Source organism: Sinohyriopsis cumingii, chromosome 6 (assembly GCF_028554795.1).
Source record: "Sinohyriopsis cumingii isolate HCF-2022 chromosome 6, ASM2855479v2, whole genome shotgun sequence".
In the NCBI taxonomy this organism is placed as follows: Eukaryota; Metazoa; Mollusca; class Bivalvia; order Unionida; family Unionidae; genus Sinohyriopsis; species Sinohyriopsis cumingii.
This window is the reverse complement of record NC_142966.1, coordinates 4588658-4606182: the sequence shown is the minus strand read 5'-3', so window position 1 is coordinate 4606182 and position 17525 is coordinate 4588658. Positions and strand designations below refer to the sequence as shown.

The window sequence follows — 17525 nt, the reverse complement described above, 5'->3', positions numbered from 1 at the left end:
GGAGGGAGTGGTACTCTAGGAGGGGTCATCATTAGCTCTCTCTTAAGATGGGATCCTAATGCCCCCAAAGTTATCCCCAAGAAAAAAGTCCAACGAAGCCCCAAGAAGAAAAAGAAAAAGACCAGGTCCCCAAGAAGAACTTCTCCAGTGCCGGGACCCTCCTCTTACCAGACAGCACCCCGTGAAAAGAAAAGAAGCCCCCAGAAAAAGAAAAGTCCACAGAAGAAAACTAGTCGCAAGAGAGGCACTTCGGCCAGGGCGCAACCTTACACCCGCAAGCCACGACCTGCCACGGCGGTGACCGCATCTCCGGCAGCCTCACGTTCATCCACTTCTCCGTTGATGACACCAAGAACTGAAGGGTACTTGGAGACGTTGATCACACCAAGAACTTCTCCGTTGATGACCCCAAAAAGAACTTCCCCAGTGGCAAGACCCTCCAATTTAGTGGCAGTGGCTGCTGATCACAAAGTACCTTCTCCCAAAATCAAAGTCCATGAAAGATCGGGTATGTTACAAAGTTTACTGGATTTGTCCAAGCAAGAACTGGCTCGATTTAGTCCGTTGCGTACCCCTCCACGACGTGTCATGCCTGTCCTCAAACTGATACGCCGTAAAGACAATCAGTGGAGACGCGTTCCAGTATAAAAAAGACCTGTGACCAAGTCGGGGGTATCAGTGCTTTTTTGGTGCTCCTGAAGACTCAAAGATGTCACCCTCCAGAAAACCCCAAGGAAAGAAAAGAAAAGGACTACCACCACGTTTAGTCAAACATGGGGACATGTTATCTGTCCTGTCCAAAGCTTCTTCACCTCTACGAGAAAAACTCATTCAATCGGTCTCCAAAGAGGTCATCGATACCGTGTGCGAATGTTGTTTGAACGTTTTGAAAGGCACGATCCCTTTGTCCAAACACTAGAAACAATGCTTAAGCAAACATCGTCACGTTCTTCGCCAAATGGTTCGAAAGAAAATTCCCATTCGTCAAAAGAAGAAGATGTTGGTCCAACGTGGAGGCATTTTGCCTCTCTTGTTAGGCCCCATACTGAAAGGAGTCTTGGGAACCATGTTGGGAGGACTGGTGGGAGCAAGATAAAAAGGCCCTCGGAAGTCCCAAGATCTCAGAATTGACCCCTGACAACCCTATGGAAGGACGAAAACTAGCTTCAGTGCCTTACAAAATAGAATACCATCGGTGGCAAGAACAACGCACCCCGCATTTACCTCCCAATCCCCATTTGAGCGAGATGTCCCAGTTACAACACGAATTGCAGTCCTTAATGGATCGCCAAGATTTGTCCGAAACAGAAAAATCGCAAAAGTACGGTCAACTCTTGCAACGACTGCAACTCTTTAACCAGAAAGCTTTAGACGAAACAGCTCTACCCACTCTGAAAGATTTTAAGACCTTGATGAAAAGTCCAGCACCATCACCAGTACCAGTACCAGTACCACCACTACCAGTGACCAAGACGAAAAAGGAGAAGAAGAAGAAGAAGGGTTTCAAACTCCACCAGAAAAAGTACGCAAGTTAACAACACCACCTACCTCCAGAATTGGATGGATTAAAAAGATGATGGCCACCCCTTCTTCATCACAAGAGAAAAAGAAAGTGAAGACAGAAGTGAAGACAGAAGTGAAACAAGAACCGATATCCCCCGCTCAGATATCCTCCTCTTCAACACCTATTGCTGGTCGCACACGCAAAGCATTGCAATCCAAGAAAGTACCCCAAGAGAAAAAGAGTAGCATCTTCCAAGAGTGGGTGCCTTATTAACACACCAACCAAGACAAAAAATGGAAAAAGTCTTAGCCAGCATTTACTACGATCCCTCCCATCCTGCAGGTTACGCAGGAGTTCAAAAATTGTATCGTGCTGCCAAAACGCGACTGAAAAGTCTCCGTTTACCTCAAGTGCAACGATGGTTACAAGAACAAGCTACCTACACTTTACACAACCCCATTCGACGCAAGTTTGCCAGAAGTCGCACCCGAGTGGAAGGCATCGATCATCAATGGCAAGCCGATTTAGCCGATGTCTCTCATTTGGCCAGCTACAATCGTGGCTACAAATATTTGTTTTGTGTCATCGACGTCTTTTCCAAATTTGCTTGGGTCGTGCCCTTGACTTCCAAATCGAGCAGCGAGTTAGTGCGAGCCCTGCAACGGGTGTTGAAACAAAGCGGTCGTCACCCTCTTCGATGGCAAACGGACAAAGGCACCGAATTTCTGAACCAAGCTTTCCAAAAAGAATTAAAGAAACGTGACATTCATTTTTTTACCACCGAGAATCCCGAAACCAAAGCCAGCATCGTGGAACGTTTTCAACGCACTTTGAAAGAACTCATGTGGAAATATTTTACGCATCACCACACTCTGAAGTACATCGACATCTTACCACACCTGGTGCAAGCGTACAACCAATCTTACCATCGAAGCATCGGACGTGCCCCGCAAGACGTGACTCCCGACAACGAAGTGTTGGTGTTTGAGCGTCTGTTCGGTACGTCCCCGACGAGGGCTGTACCCAAGAAAAGTGGAGAGTTGGCCGTAGGAGATTGGGTGCGCATTGGCAAAACCAAACGCACTTTCGACAAAGGTTACTTACCTAACTGGACGACCGAATTGTTTCGCGTCACTGGACGAGTGCATGGCCGTCATCCTGCCGTCTATAAATTGGAAGACATGAACGGAGAAGTGCTCAAAGGAACGTTTTATTTGCCCGAGTTACAACGTGTGACCAAAAAAGAAGACGGCGTGTACGACATCGAAATCATTCTTGAACGCAGAACCCGTAAAGTGGGCAAACGATGTGTCAAAGAAGTCAAAGTACGTTGGAAAGGATATCCGCCCAGTTTTGATTCTTGGATCGACGCTTCGCAAGTCGTCGACTATAAAAAGAAGTGACCATCATGCCCTTTCACACAGACGCAGCTACGTCGACCACTCCTCCTTCACCTAGTTCTTCTGTGCAAGATTTACAAAAACAACCCTTGTGGGTGTGGTGTGGAGAACGTGTGCCTAAAACGCAAATCGTCTTTTTCTGCCAAATCTTCGTGGTGTATTGTGTCATCGGGGCAGCCATTGCCAATTTGAGTTTGCAACAAGGAGACAAACAATTGTGGACCATTTTATTGAGCAGTTGCATCGGTTACCTGCTTCCCAATCCCTCCCTGAAATTCTCCTCGAACGGGAACCACGGGAACCTTATATCCAGTGCCAGTGCCAGTCACCACTCCAACAACAACCACAACCAGAACCCCATTTTGGGCGGAGACACGCCTCTGACATCCACTAACCCCTCGGACAGCCACAGAACTCTGGAATTATGAGTCACGAAAACCAATTTTACTTAACCTTACCCAGTGACAGTTCCATGGAGGTGTTTCCCCACAACACGTTGTGCTGTTACACGGCTAAATTACCTCAAGCCATCCAGTTAGATCACGAAGCCCATTGGGAAGTGGCTTTAGTAGAAATGATTCACCCTACACAAATCCAAAACATCACCGAAAAGCAAAACACTTTTGAGGTCGAAATCGTGAACCAACAATTACAAGAAGCCATGAATGACATCGGGTTTTCAGGGGACACAAGACCATCCAACAATTCACCCTTCAATATCTACACCTTGAAAATTCCGGCAGGGTTTTATTTTAGTGGCCAACATTTGGTGGACACCATTACTTCCAGGTTCGAGTTCGCCTTTGGCAAAGCCCTGAACAGAGTCAAAAAAAGTGTCACCCTGGAGTACCATAAAGTGGCTCGTCGCTTACTGATGAAATTTCAGGATACCCAAACGTTGTCCATCAGTTTTAATCGTGACTTGTTTGATATTTTAGGTGCAGACACAAAAATGGCTCCAAATTTTAAACCGAAGATCAACAGCAATACGGAATTTTACAAGTTTTTTCCATTCCCTGTAGAACTGAACCAAGGACTGAATTTGATGTTCGTGTACTCCGATGTGGTGGAGTATAACGTGGTGGGACACACCTCTGTACCGTTACTGCGTGTGATTCCTTTCAAAGTGGATAGTACCATGACCAGTGACCAGGAAGGTGGAAACACCTATCACGTCCACCGGGAATTTGTGCATCCTCATTATTTGCCTGTCAGCAAGTCGTATTTGGACACGGTCAACATTGCTATAAAAGGAGATTTGGGACAAAATATTCCATTCACCAAAGGAAAAGTCACGGTGAAACTCCATTTTCGAAAACGGTTCTCTCACGACTCGTAAGTCATTTATCCAGTGTATCGAGGGGTTGCTCGACAGCGAGGACACGGTTTAGGAGATATGTTAAAATCGGCCTTTCGTTCGGTGGCCCCGGTATTGAAACCGATGGTGACACGCGGATTGCACGCCTTGAAAGATGCGGCACTGACATAAGGCAAAGAATTTCTCCAAAATGTCATCATCGACAAACAAAACCCTAAAGAAGCCTTCATGAGGGCAGGCAAAAATGTCTTGCTGCAAACGGGTAAAGACCTTTTGGGCCGACAAGACACACCTATAAATGCCCTGCACGCTACCGAGTCAAGCATTCAGCAAGGACAAGGCAGAAAGAGACGACGAAGAAAACACCCTTTCACCAGACTTCAAGCTAGAAAGGCCAAGAAAAGAAGAACCGTTCGAGACTTAGACGTTTTCGATTATTGAGACACTGCAACAAAAAAAATGATGCACCGAGAGTCTTGCGCCTGTTCCAAGACGAAACTGGATCTGTTTGCCATGCCCCCCACCATGATGACCATGCAAGAATCCCAATGGGTGGAATTTCATCCCGTCTCCTCATTGACCGATTCCGCTCCCATCGAGTTTGAAATCAAGGGACAGCCCGAAGATTACATCGATCTGAATAGCAGTTACTTGTACCTGAAAGTCAAAGTTCTAGATAAGGATGGAAATGCTATAGACACTGAGCCAGTAGCTCCCGTCAACAATTTCATGCATTCCTTGTTCAGCTCAGTGGACTTGTACTTGAACAACAAACTGGTTAGCAGCAGCATGGATACTTACCCTTACCGTGCCTACCTGGAAAATCTCTTGACGTACGGAATAGACGCCAAGAACACTCATCTCAATGTCTGCGTGCTATGGGAACCTGACAAAGCGGGCGAATTTGATAAAACAGGTCTTGAAGCTGACCCCAAATCAAAAACAACCACCAATGAGGGATTTGTAGAACGAAGAAAGAGAATCATAGGACCCAACCAAAGTTTAGAACTGATGGATCGTTTGCATTTGGACATGTGGTTGCAAGAAAAATATTTGCTAAACGGGGTGGATGTCCGCCTGAGACTGAATCGGAGCAGTACCGCTTTCCATTTATTGGCTGATGCTGGCGAGTACAAAACCAAAATCCAAGAAGCCAGACTACGTACGTCGTGTGGAAGTGTTACCTAAAGTAGGTAACGACATCAGTCAGACGTTGAGCAGAACGACCGCCAAGTATCCGATCCGACGCGTAGAAGTGAAAACTTTCACCATTCCTAAGGGACAGCGATCCATGATCGAAGATCATCTGTTCCAAGGACAGCTACCCAAACGTTTGATCCTTGGTATGGTCTCGAATGAAGCCTTCAACGGAGCTATCACTAAAAATCCTTTCAACTTTCGTCACTTCAACGTGTCCAAGATTGAAGTCAGTCGCGATGGCAAGACCTTGTGTACCCGACCTTTCGAACCTGACTTTGAGAAGAAGAATTACTTGAGATCGTACTTGTCCTTGTACGAAGCCACGGGACAGTTAGGAACCAACACCAGTCACGGCATTACGTACGACGATTATGACGGAGGCTATGCTTTGTGGGCTTTTGATTTCACTCCAGACCAAGGCAGCGACGAGGGACATTTCCACCCTATAAAATCCGGCCAGATTCGTGTGGAAATTCAGTTCGGAAACAGAATCGGTGATGATGATGTAACGTTGAACGTCATCCTGTATGCAGAATTCGATAATGCCATAGAAATCAACAGTTTGAGAGAAGTCATTCTAGATTACTAGAAGCCATGGAAGACTGTTATCCCTCTTTACCTAGTGGAGAAGCTTTGAAGATGGAATGTGAGAAGACCGTGGAAGGAGAATCCCAACACAAAGACGAAAAGGACATCGTGATCTAGTCGAGATGGCCAGAACAAGAACAGCAATTGGTCTCCTACTGTGCTACATACCTGGCAGACACAATTACGACATGGATGAAGCATGATTACTATGGGTGTCAAAACATCAGTCAAGAAGAAAAATTCAACGAATATCTGGACGAAGCTTGGAGTCTGTTTAAAAAAGACGTGTTACGTTGGTGGTATAAAGACTTGCGTGAACATTTCTGTCCTCCATTAACGACTCGAGACATCCATTACATCAAAACCCTCTTTGACAAATTCAAAGAGAAAGTCGAGATCGAAATTGATCACTTATTATCAGCAAAAGAACATTTAGTGACTTATTTTGATCGTGATTTTTCTAGAAACGATGAGAAAGTAAATCGTTGATTTTTTGACTAGTATGCTTATTTTGTTGTCTTAAGCTAGGAAACGTAGTGTCCATCCATGACTCAATGACTTGCAACAGTGGAAATCACAATTTCATTCACAACTTTGCCAACCCTGTTTAAAGTAGAGTGTAAATCGAAAAAAATGTTTGATGTTATATTGTTGGATTATTGTTAAAAAATGTTAGAGTTGTTGGTTAGTGTTAAATGATTTTTGAATAAAAAATGATGTGTTTTGAAAAAAATGCCTTTGTAATTTGTTTGGCTATAAGAATGTTTGATTCATGCTCTTTGACTTCTTACTATCCCTCTCATGACACTCATTGAACATTGCGGCTCGAAAATCGTGGAGGGATGTTTTCCTTCACGTCCGCGCTTTGACTTTAAGAACCGGGTTGTTTCCAGTCTAACCATCCATTGTCGACTCATCCTCCTACGAAGATGTGCTCCAAACTAGCTAAGCTAAACGAAGCCTACGTGAATTTGCATAGGGTCAGACACAGTCTGATACCGAAGCCAGAAGAGATAGAGAATGTGAGAATGCTAAAAGTCACTGAAGACTTGATAGAAGAACTCTTCAGAGAAGAAGTGAACAGGGAGAAAGAAGAATGGACAGAGAAGTACAGACTTCAGAGACAGCAGCAACAACAACAACAGCAGCAGCAACAGGAGCAGGAACCTGAACCTGAGAGAGGCTTTGTCGATTGTCGTATCGACACCAAAGAGTTCTTCTTCTCTTTCCGAAGAAGCAGACCTATCGCCAGAAAGTATATCCTCAGAGGACATCGCATTCGTAGAAACTAAAAGATTGCCATAGCAAAAAAAAAAAAAAAAAACAGCCCTTTTCAGGGCTACCCCAATACTCTAGAAAAGAAATAACAATCAATTTGCCAATGTGTATAGGTAGAGTAGTGTGAATATAAACACTAACTCTTTTTTATAGTGTGAGGGTATGTGTTTGTGTGTTTGTGTTTGTAACATCTCACGTACGTTGGTGTGGATAGTAGATTAAGATCATGTTTTTTTTGGCTGTTTGAGGTGTGGGGAGAGTAGATTTGGGGGGTTTGATTGAATTGCTTTGCGTATGTGAATAGTATATTGGAGTGATTAATGAAAAAGATTTTTAGAATAGGAATGGGTAGTATAAAAAAGTGAGTGTTTCTTTTAGGTCCGCGCGTTGTTTTTTGGTCATGATCTAGGTAAGATCAATTTTATGTTTTTAGGGGGATGTTTTCCTTCACGTCCGCAGTTTTAGTATAAATTGAAACTCGTTCGGCAGTCCAGCTACCCTTGTTGATTGATCAACACCAGAATGAACACGAGACTGGCGAAACTGTTGGAACTTCATGTTCATCTGGAATATGCCAGGCGCCTGTTGAACGAACTGGCCGCGGAGGCCATTGTGGAAGAAGGTAGGATGAGAGAGGAGGAGGAAAGAAGAAATAAAGAAGAGGAGGAGAGAAGATACAAAGAAGAGGAGGAAAGAAGATACAAAGAAGAGGAGAGAAGATACAAAGAAGAAGAAGAGGAGAGAAGATACAAAGAAGAGGAGGAGGAAAAGGAGAAAAGAAGAAATTTCAGAATCCCAGAAACCGAAAATTGGGATTCTGAAGCCACATATCCTGCCTCTGCTCTCTCCCCCAAAAGAGAAAAATGCAACTGGGGAACAAGATGTGTATGTGGCGCCAGGCCTGGAAGGGGCCACCATTAACCAGGTGTCCATGAAGTTCCAAAAAAACAGCCCTTTTCAGGGCTACCCAATACTCTAGAAAAGAAATAACCATCAATTTGCCAATATGTGTGTGTGTGTGTGTGTGTGTGTGTGTGTGTATGTGTGTGTGTGTGTGTAGGTAGAGTAGTGTGAATATAAACACTAACTCTTTTTTCATAGTGCGAGGGTATGTGTTTGTGTGTTTGTGTTTGTAACTGCTCACGTAAGTTTGTGTGAATGGTAGATTATGGGTTTCTTTATTGTTTCTTAGCGTATGTGAAGAGTATAGTTTGGGTTTTGTAACTGCTCGCGTACGATTGTGTGGATAGTAGATTATGGATTTTGTTTATTGTTTCTTAGCGTATGTGGAGAGTATAGTTCGGGTTTTGTAACCGCTCACGTACGATTGTGTGGATAGTAGATTATGGATTTTGTTTATTGTTTCTTAGCGTATGTGGAGAGTATAGTTTGGGTTTTGTAACCGCTCACGTACGATTGTGTGGATAGTAGATTATGGATTTTGTTTATTGTTTCTTAGCGTATGTGGAGAGTATAGTTTGGGTTTTGTAACCGCTCACGTACGATTGTGTGGATAGTAGATTATGGATTTTGTTTATTGTTTCTTAGCGTATGTGGAGAGTATAGTTTGGGTTTTGTAACCGCTCACGTACGATTGTGTGGATAGTAGATTATGGATTTTGTTTTAATGATTTGCGTGTGTAAATAGTAGATTTGGGGTTTGTTTATTGTTGCTTCACTTATGTGGATAGTATATTATATGAAATGAGAAAAGTAGGGGATGTTTTCTTTCACGTCCGCACGATGTTAGGTCATGATCTAGGTAATATCAATTTTATGTTTTAGGGGGATGTTTTCCTTCACGTCCACGCTTTTCGTATAAGAACCCACAGTATTCGTCGTTCAAACCATTCTACAGAGAAGATGGCTTCGAACCACCTCGATAAATTTCAAACATTGCAAGACGTCCTTGACAATTTGGGCATGATAGAACAAATGCTAGTACGACTCAATGAAGACCACTATTCTTATAGTCCGCATAGAGTAAAAATGGAGATTAACAACTTAAGAAAAGCAAAGGACATGATAAGTGGTGTGATGAAGGAAATAAAGGAGGAGAAGGAGGATGAAGAGGAAAGGATAAGAATACGAAAATGGAATGAAAAAATTGAAAAAGAAGAAGAAAATGAGAAGAGGAAGAAAGAAGAGGAGGAGGAAGAGAAGAAAGAAGAGGAGGAGAAAAAAAGAAGAAAAAGAGTGTAGGTGAAAAAATAAGAAGTTGGTGGAGAAAAAGAAGAAATTAGAAGCAGAAGAAGAAGAAGAAACCAAAGGCCCTTTTCAGGGCCAGCCATATTTCTCGAAAAGAGAATGACTTTTCAATTGCCTACCCCTTTATAAAAAATTTTTTTTAAAAAAAAAAAAATTCCATGTTCAATTCCCCTTGTCCCTAAAGTAGTGTTTCTTTTTTCTAACATGTTCAATTCCCCTTTGTCCCTAGACAAACCCACACTTTATTCCCATGTTCAATTCCCCTTGTCCCTAGACAGACCCAAACTCTATTCCCCATGTTCAATTGCCTTTGTCCCTAGAATCGATATTTTTTTTTCCATTGTTCGAATGCCTTTGACGCTAATCTCAATATTTCCTTTTTTTTTCCTTTCTCCAATGTTAAATTCCATTGACGCTAATCTTACCCAGGGTTTTTTGCCCATGTTAAATTTCCATTGACGCTAATCTCGCCCAGGGTGGTTAATGTTAAATTTCCATTGACGCTAATCTCGCCCACGGGGTGTTTGTAATGCTAATTCCCATTGACGCTAATCTCACCCCTTTCACTACTCCCATAGGTGCCAATCTTTACAGCATTATATATATATATATATATATATATATATATATATATATATATATATATATATATATATATATATATATATATATATATATATATATATATATAACTTTAAAACTTATTTTAAACTGAAGATGACTGACACGTTGCATGTCCGTTTAATTATTTTAGAAGTTCCAAAATAAAATAAAAATTTAATGTATGGAGAGATAATAAAACTTGAAAACATGCAATAAGTTATGTACATGAATGATGAAACATGTAATCAGGCCAACAAGATAAACAACGCTGAAACTTGTAATCAGGCCAACAAGTTAAACAACGCTGAAACTTGTAATCAGGCCAACAAGTTAAACAACGCTGAAACTTGTAATCAGGCCAACAAGTTAAACAACGCTGAAACTTGTAATCAGGCCAATAAGTTAAACAATGCTGAAACTTGTAATCAGGCGAACAAGATAAACAACGCTGAAACTTTTATGGACGCATGAAGTGTCATTCCTCAATTATTTAGAAAAGAAAGAAAGAAAGAAAAAAACAGCTTTGTCAAAACTAATATTCAAAGACACCAAAGTTGAATTTGTTAAAGCATAAAGTTTAAAATCCAAACTATGGTATCAAGTACTAACATATTATGTTTAAACTTGCATCACTATTTAACGCATGTCATTGTTAAAACAGATATCAACAATAAAAGACCATGAACTCATATTGCAATACGATTAATCACCACACCAAGGACTAATCTCCAATAGAAATGAAATAGTTACGAAACAGTTATGTCCAGTTCGTATATTTTTCAGACAGGACAGTCAAATGTGCTCTAAAAAGTGCGGGCATATTCATGCTGTCTTGACTGTAAACAGTAACTCAAAGCTACCGCGTACAAATATCATAATACTAATTTGATGAGGTTCAAAATCTGTATCGACATCATTTACCATGCAAGTTCCGAAAGAAACGGCGTATCTAGAATAAGTGGACCTTTTATTTATGATTTAAATTCGATTTTACGAAATTCTATAATTAATTATTTCGGCAGCTCTCAACTTTACAGTAAGGTTAACTGCTATAGCCTAAACAAAGCCCACCTATCTGACATACTATATTTCATCGAGTTGTAAAAAACGTGTCCTCTTCTGAAAATGTGGAACTTTTGCTGTTTTTGATGTTGTTCTATTGTTTGTTTCCTAATTTTGTTTTTGTTTTGTCAGTTTTGTTTTGTTTACATTTAATTTCATTTCATTGATTTTTTGGAGTGAGGGTGTTAAGAGTGATATGTTGTTCGAGGTGAGTGGGTGTTTTCTATCACAAAATGAAATATAGCCGGTATGTACACATGACAATTTGTCTTTATATATACCAAACATGCTCCCATATCGAAGCTTAGAATATTTAATTCAGCACACCATCGATTTTCACCTCAAATTCAATCTTATTCATATGCTGCTCATAAAAATATCAGCGATATTGCAGTGCGGTCCACCTGGTGTGAGTAGTTAATGGGGACACTTTAGCGTCAATGGGAATAAGCATTACAAAAAAATCCTGTGACACTCTGGTGTGGCTAACGTTTTGCAGCAAAATCTAACTGAAATCGCGTATGTATTGATGATGTGGATATCAAGACCCTACTCGTCAGATCTAATTGAAATCGCATATGTATTGATGATGTGGATATCAAGTTTATATAACAGAATTAAAATTGCTAAATTAAGTTCAAAAAGGATTTAATTTTAATTCCATGAAGTGAATAGATGTGCATTTACATTAAGAAAGATGTCATAGCAAAAGGGACGAATTTCCACTCACTCTATATAAGATAAATCAACACAGTAAGCAAACCAAAACTAACAAGTAAAATCAAAAGAAATAACCGCAGAAAACCAAATAAAAGAGGCTGAATTGTCAAAAAAGGTGTATGTACCATCAAACAATCCCGTGGAGATTTGCAATTGCGTCGTAGTGTGCATAACACTTGAAAACAGTATTTTATTACTGCAAACCAGACAGTACATTCCGTAAAGGACGGGAAAATGTACCTCTGAGCCTACAACAAAACGGTTTTGAACCCTACAATGACGAAATGTTTTTTCATAACTCTATATCTTATGCAAAATTAATGGACAGGGTATTGCATAGAACCGATCCATCTTGACGAAAAATGTCGAGTCAACCAATGCACAGAGAATGAAGATTGATCGAGATGCGACTGACACAACAATCTTAGGTTACAAGAGAAACAACCACTTTCGTTTATATCTTTGGATTACTTCAATTTATGGATGATGCTTAGGGTTTGTTCAAATGTCTTAACATGCAGAATCTACTGGCTATTTTTATAGTCATAGTTGAGTTCACTATCTATTCAATTTTGTGCATAGCTCATACCACTCGCAATTTTACAGCTCATACGCCCAGCTGTTACAAATTCCATAGTTCTGGGTGAGTTTCCTCTGGTAAAATCAATGGCATTGTTATTTAACATCCATGCTAATATTCACCATACCCCTGATTATGTTGCACAATACCAATGACAACAACAGAAAATGTTACCTGTGAATTTGTTAGTGGGCAGACCATGCCATGCCCTGCTGAAGATCTCTGAGGCGAATGCCTGTGTACAACAAATAATGTTTACTAACTATTCACGAGATGTATATATACTACATATTAATCAGGGCAAGAGACAACCGATTCAAAATTAAATTCTGCCTGGTGATTTTTGAATGTTTCGTTAATGTTTAAATTGCTAGCCCTTTTTAGTTACGCTTTTAAGCTCGATAAAGTTGTTATACCAATAACACAGGCCAAAGTCTTTACTGCAAATGTATTCCACTGTAAACTAAGAAATAAGAAATAAAATATTGTAAAATACGCGTGCTAAATAAATATTAAACACGAAAGATAAAACGAAAATATCAAAAACCATTTTAACACTTTGTATATTGGAATTCACGATTTCTTTAGTTTACAAAGATCCCATTGATATCCAAATTGGATTTGACAGTGATCATCAATATATAATTAAACATTTTACAGCGTCATCTTTGGAAATTTGACTCATAAAAATTCTGAATTAGATCTATTTAAATCTAGAGTTTTCGTTCTTTTACTTCATCTATAAAGATCCATCAATAACATACGTAAATCAATGTTCACCACTAGGATTCATCAAGAACATACGTAAATCAATGTTCACCACCAGGATCCATCAAGAACATACGTAAATCAATGTTCACCACTAAGATCCATCAAGAACATACGTAAATCAAGGTTCACCACTAGGATTCATCAAGAACATATGTAAATCAATGTTCACCACTAGGATTCATCAATAACATACGTAAATCAATGTTCACCACCAGGATCCATCAAGAACATACGTAAATCAATGTTCACCACCAGGATTCATCAAGAACATACGTAAATCAATGTTCACCACTAGGATTCATCAAGAACATACGTAAATCAATGTTCACCACTAGGATTCATCAATAACATACGTAAATCAATGTTCACCACTAGGATTTATCAATAACATACGTAAATCAATGTTCACCACTAGGATTCATCAAGAACATACGTAAATCAATGTTCACCACTAGGATTCATCAATAACATACGTAAATCAATGTTCACCACCAGGATCCATCAAGAACATACGTAAATTAATGTTCACCACCAGGATTCATCAAGAACATACGTAAATCAATGTTCACCACTAGGATTCATCAAGAACATACGTAAATCAATGTTCACCACTAGGATCCATCAATAACATACGTAAATCAATGTTCACCACTAGGATTCATCAATAACATACGTAAATCAATGTTCACCACCAGGATTCATCAAGAACATACGTAAATCAATATTCACCACTAGGATTCATCAAGAACATACGTAAATCAATGTTCACCAACTGGATCCATCAAGAACATACGTAAATCAATGTTCACCACTAGGATTCATCAATAACATACGTAAATCAATGTTCACCAACTGGATCCATCAAGAACATACGTAAATCAATGTTCACCACTAGGTTTCATCAAGAACATACGTAAATCAATGTTCACCAACTGGATCCATCAAGAACATACGTAAATCAATGTTCACCAGTAGGATCCATCAATAACATACGTAAATCAATATTCACCATCACGATTTATCTACAAAACTCAATACGCAAATTACTCCATACTTCCTATACTTTAATTTTTCCAACAGATGTAAGCGGCACAAAACACAAGGAAAATGTGAAAGTTTATTTTTAAGGTTTTCATCTCCCTAGAGACTAATGTATCATATTTTTTTTTTAAATCAATTTCTAATTATATCGTTTAATCGACGATTCATTGTGCGTAAGGTTAACGAAACACCGTCAATTATTCTTTCTGGGTAGCTCTTTATTTTATCGTGATTCATTGGATCCAATATAAAAAGTCGAAAGGCACAACCCACCTCCATTTCGGTCCCACTATCAACACTCTCCAGACGTGACCAATCAAACATGAACGGAAGTTTCCCGCTCTCTTTCATGCGCTCTGCTCTCTGCACCGCATCACGGTATCGCTCTAATTGACGCCGACGCTCCTCTATGATGTAATCTTTGCCAGACACCTGCAGAACGGTTCAGAGGAAATCGTGTCACAAAATAACTGCGAAATAAAAGCTATTGACTGACAAAAAATAGGTACAGTGTCGGTATTCTAGAAAAATGTATAAAGTTCATGGATAGATATTCGGACATAAAAATAATCCCTGATATACTACAGATGTGACAGAGTAGATTAGGGCATTCTACAATTTAAGAAATATACTTATCGTAAGATAAATGTTTTCAACTGATTACAATGAAAACTCTTTCTTAAACAAATGCTTCTTGCAGTAGATCCCATGATAATAATCAAACGTCATTATATTGTTATACGTTTTTGCGAAATTTGCAGAAGAATCTATTGCTATTGGACCACGAAGACCGTTTTTATTTTATAACTAAAATAAACATGTTTTTTTTTTTGTTTTTTTTTTTTTAAATCCAGTAGAAAATTGGTTATTTCGCGCAGCATGACAAACTATGATAGTTTCATCTCATAATTCCCCACAACGTGTATACCTACTTGTGCCTGACGCTCCCTGCCGATCAACCCATGCTACGACTGGAAAAGAAACACGTGTGTTTCATGAACCAAATCAGAATTCTTGCGGCTGTCTCAGTTATACCAAAGGAAACTAAACAAAGTATATTGTATCAAAATGAATATCACTAACTACATTTAATGATACCATAAGCATGGGAAACGGTATCTCTTCGTACGGAGGAAGTTTCATGCTTTCTTGATGGCCGGCGAGTATGAAGAGAGATTGATTGTCCGCTTACCATCAAGTAAACTGAGTAATTATTTATGTTGCACTTGAGTTATAAATTCAGTAATATGTATTTTAGATAGATGCGTTCAATCAATATAAACTACGCGACTTAAGACTGGGTTTACCAACCTTGTACGTAAGAATGTATCTCAGGTCATCAGACTGGTGATAGCGAACGGCAACCGTCACCACCGAGTCTTCATTTCCGGTCAGTATCTCGCCGTTCCAGGTATCATTAGGTGCACGGGACAGAGTCTTTGAGCCGTTGCCACTGGTAACAACCACCTCAAACGCGTCCGGGTACTCAATGGAGAATGAAGTGAGTTCTCTAGCAGGAAGAATCCCGGACAAGGGCTCGTTCACGTGACATTTGGACGGCCAATCAACGGACTGTTGTGGAAAAGGAAAGCATTGCTTCTTGGGGACAATTGCGTCAATAACAGCATTGAAAATCGGTACATATGTGTCTTGTTCAAGTGAAGATTTAGCTCGAATGGCCAAACTATACAAACCCTGACGAGGGATATTTGCATAAAAGGTAGCGACCTCGTTCAGAATATCCCACATCATGTATTCAGAGAAATCAAATTGCTTATCGTCTTGTTGAAGCAATAGTTCCGGGATAAATATTGCCGGCTTGGATACTCGGAATTGTAGAGTTATCTCCCCTGTAGCAGGCGCAAGCATTAACGCAGGCATGTCGGAAATATTCTCCAGGCCCATCTCCCGAAAAGCCCCTGTTGGTCCCAGACTGCTAACTGCCGGGAAAGGTGTCTTATCATCAGGCTCCTCCTCGCATTTCAAGAGATAATTGCAGACGTTAGGAAAGTCCTTGGTACTTCCTTTTTCCCTTGCGTAAAGATTGAGAGCATATTCTCCCTCCTGTGGAACTCTAACGTTAAAGACGGCCTCCTTATCCTCTATGCGGTGTAAGACACGGTTGGGCAATTCTTCGTTTTCCCCACGTATCAGTTTGTGTTCAAACTCCACTGGCTGGTTCATCTGGAAGCGGACCTCAGCCTTCCCATCTTCTGCCTCTACCTCGCCCCTGCCATGAGTGACGGGGTTCAATCCCAATGCCTCTGTGTCAAGCCCTGGGCCCCACTCCCCTCGTTCGTTTGGGGGCAGCGGCTGGCAGTTTTCCATGGCCTTCAGACAGTCTATGATATACGTACATGTGTAATAATAAGAATGTTCATCCGCTTCTTTCGCCAGGATTTTCAGCTTAAATTTCCCAACACTTGGAAATCTGATCTTCACGTTCAAGATTTCTTCCTTTGATGGATTTTCCAAAAACACATAACGATCCAAACTGGAATTAAGCGTATCGACGATGTCAGCGCTAGTCTCCGTAGCAATATAGAGTTCATACTTGAAGTTGATCCTGGAGTTGTTTAACTTAGTGAAAGAGAGCTGGACCTCGCCTGAGTCACATTCCACCAGGTAGCGCGCGTGAGAAACGATGTCAAGACCGAGACTGAAAAAGTTCCTCTTGAGTAAAGCCAGCTGTTTAGCTTCCTCTATGGAAACTGTTCGTGCCAGCAGCTGCCACTTTTCGTCCACGGGAAAATGCGAGTAGATGAACTGTTCTGGGTCTGAAGAAGAAGAGAACATAGACGAATAACTGGTAACGATCAACAGTAGCGTGTATATCATATGTCTTAATATCTAATCCGGCTTAGTGTACAGGGAAATGGTTGCTTAAAGCTTATGAAACTGTTCAAAATAATTGATCGGTAAAAATTAAAATCAGTTCAAGTTCGCAAATTGCAAGGATTTTCCCAAAAATAAAGATTTGCCCGACATGACGCCCTCTTCTACAGGCCCGGCCCTAGGATGTGCGAGCCGAAGGCATCATGCGGGGCCCAAATAATCAAGCGATGAGCGGAGCCCCAAGCAAAAGTATTGCATTGTGGAGTTGATTTCCTGAAAGTGCGACACCCAAGACGATTGCCTCGTTCGTCTTGTCCTAGGGTCGGGCCTGCTCTTGTTTTCATTTGTGTTACTTCGTAAAGTACCGTTTCTAAAATATATCACATCCAGTTAAACATTACCCTAAGAATGTAACTA

The 17525-nt window shown here is 40.5% G+C and overlaps 1 protein-coding gene across 3 annotated transcripts in view; it reads right to left on the bottom strand.

Annotated features, from left to right (window-relative positions):
* Positions 1 to 17525, bottom strand: part of LOC149796297 (lim and transglutaminase domain protein ltd-1-like) — a 67419-nt gene that overhangs the window by 10422 nt on the left and 39472 nt on the right. For 2 of the 3 annotated variants that reach the window (XM_089960940.1, XM_089960942.1), the window contains 3 exons: positions 15585 to 17050; positions 14547 to 14705; positions 12636 to 12696 (listed from right to left, as the gene is read on the bottom strand). In XM_089960940.1, the coding sequence (XP_089817066.1) occupies positions 12636 to 12696; positions 14547 to 14705; positions 15585 to 17050 (1686 nt within the window). The remainder of the gene's footprint in view (positions 1 to 12635; positions 12697 to 14546; positions 14706 to 15584; positions 17051 to 17525) is intronic. The other variant, XM_089960941.1, reaches the window with a different exon arrangement.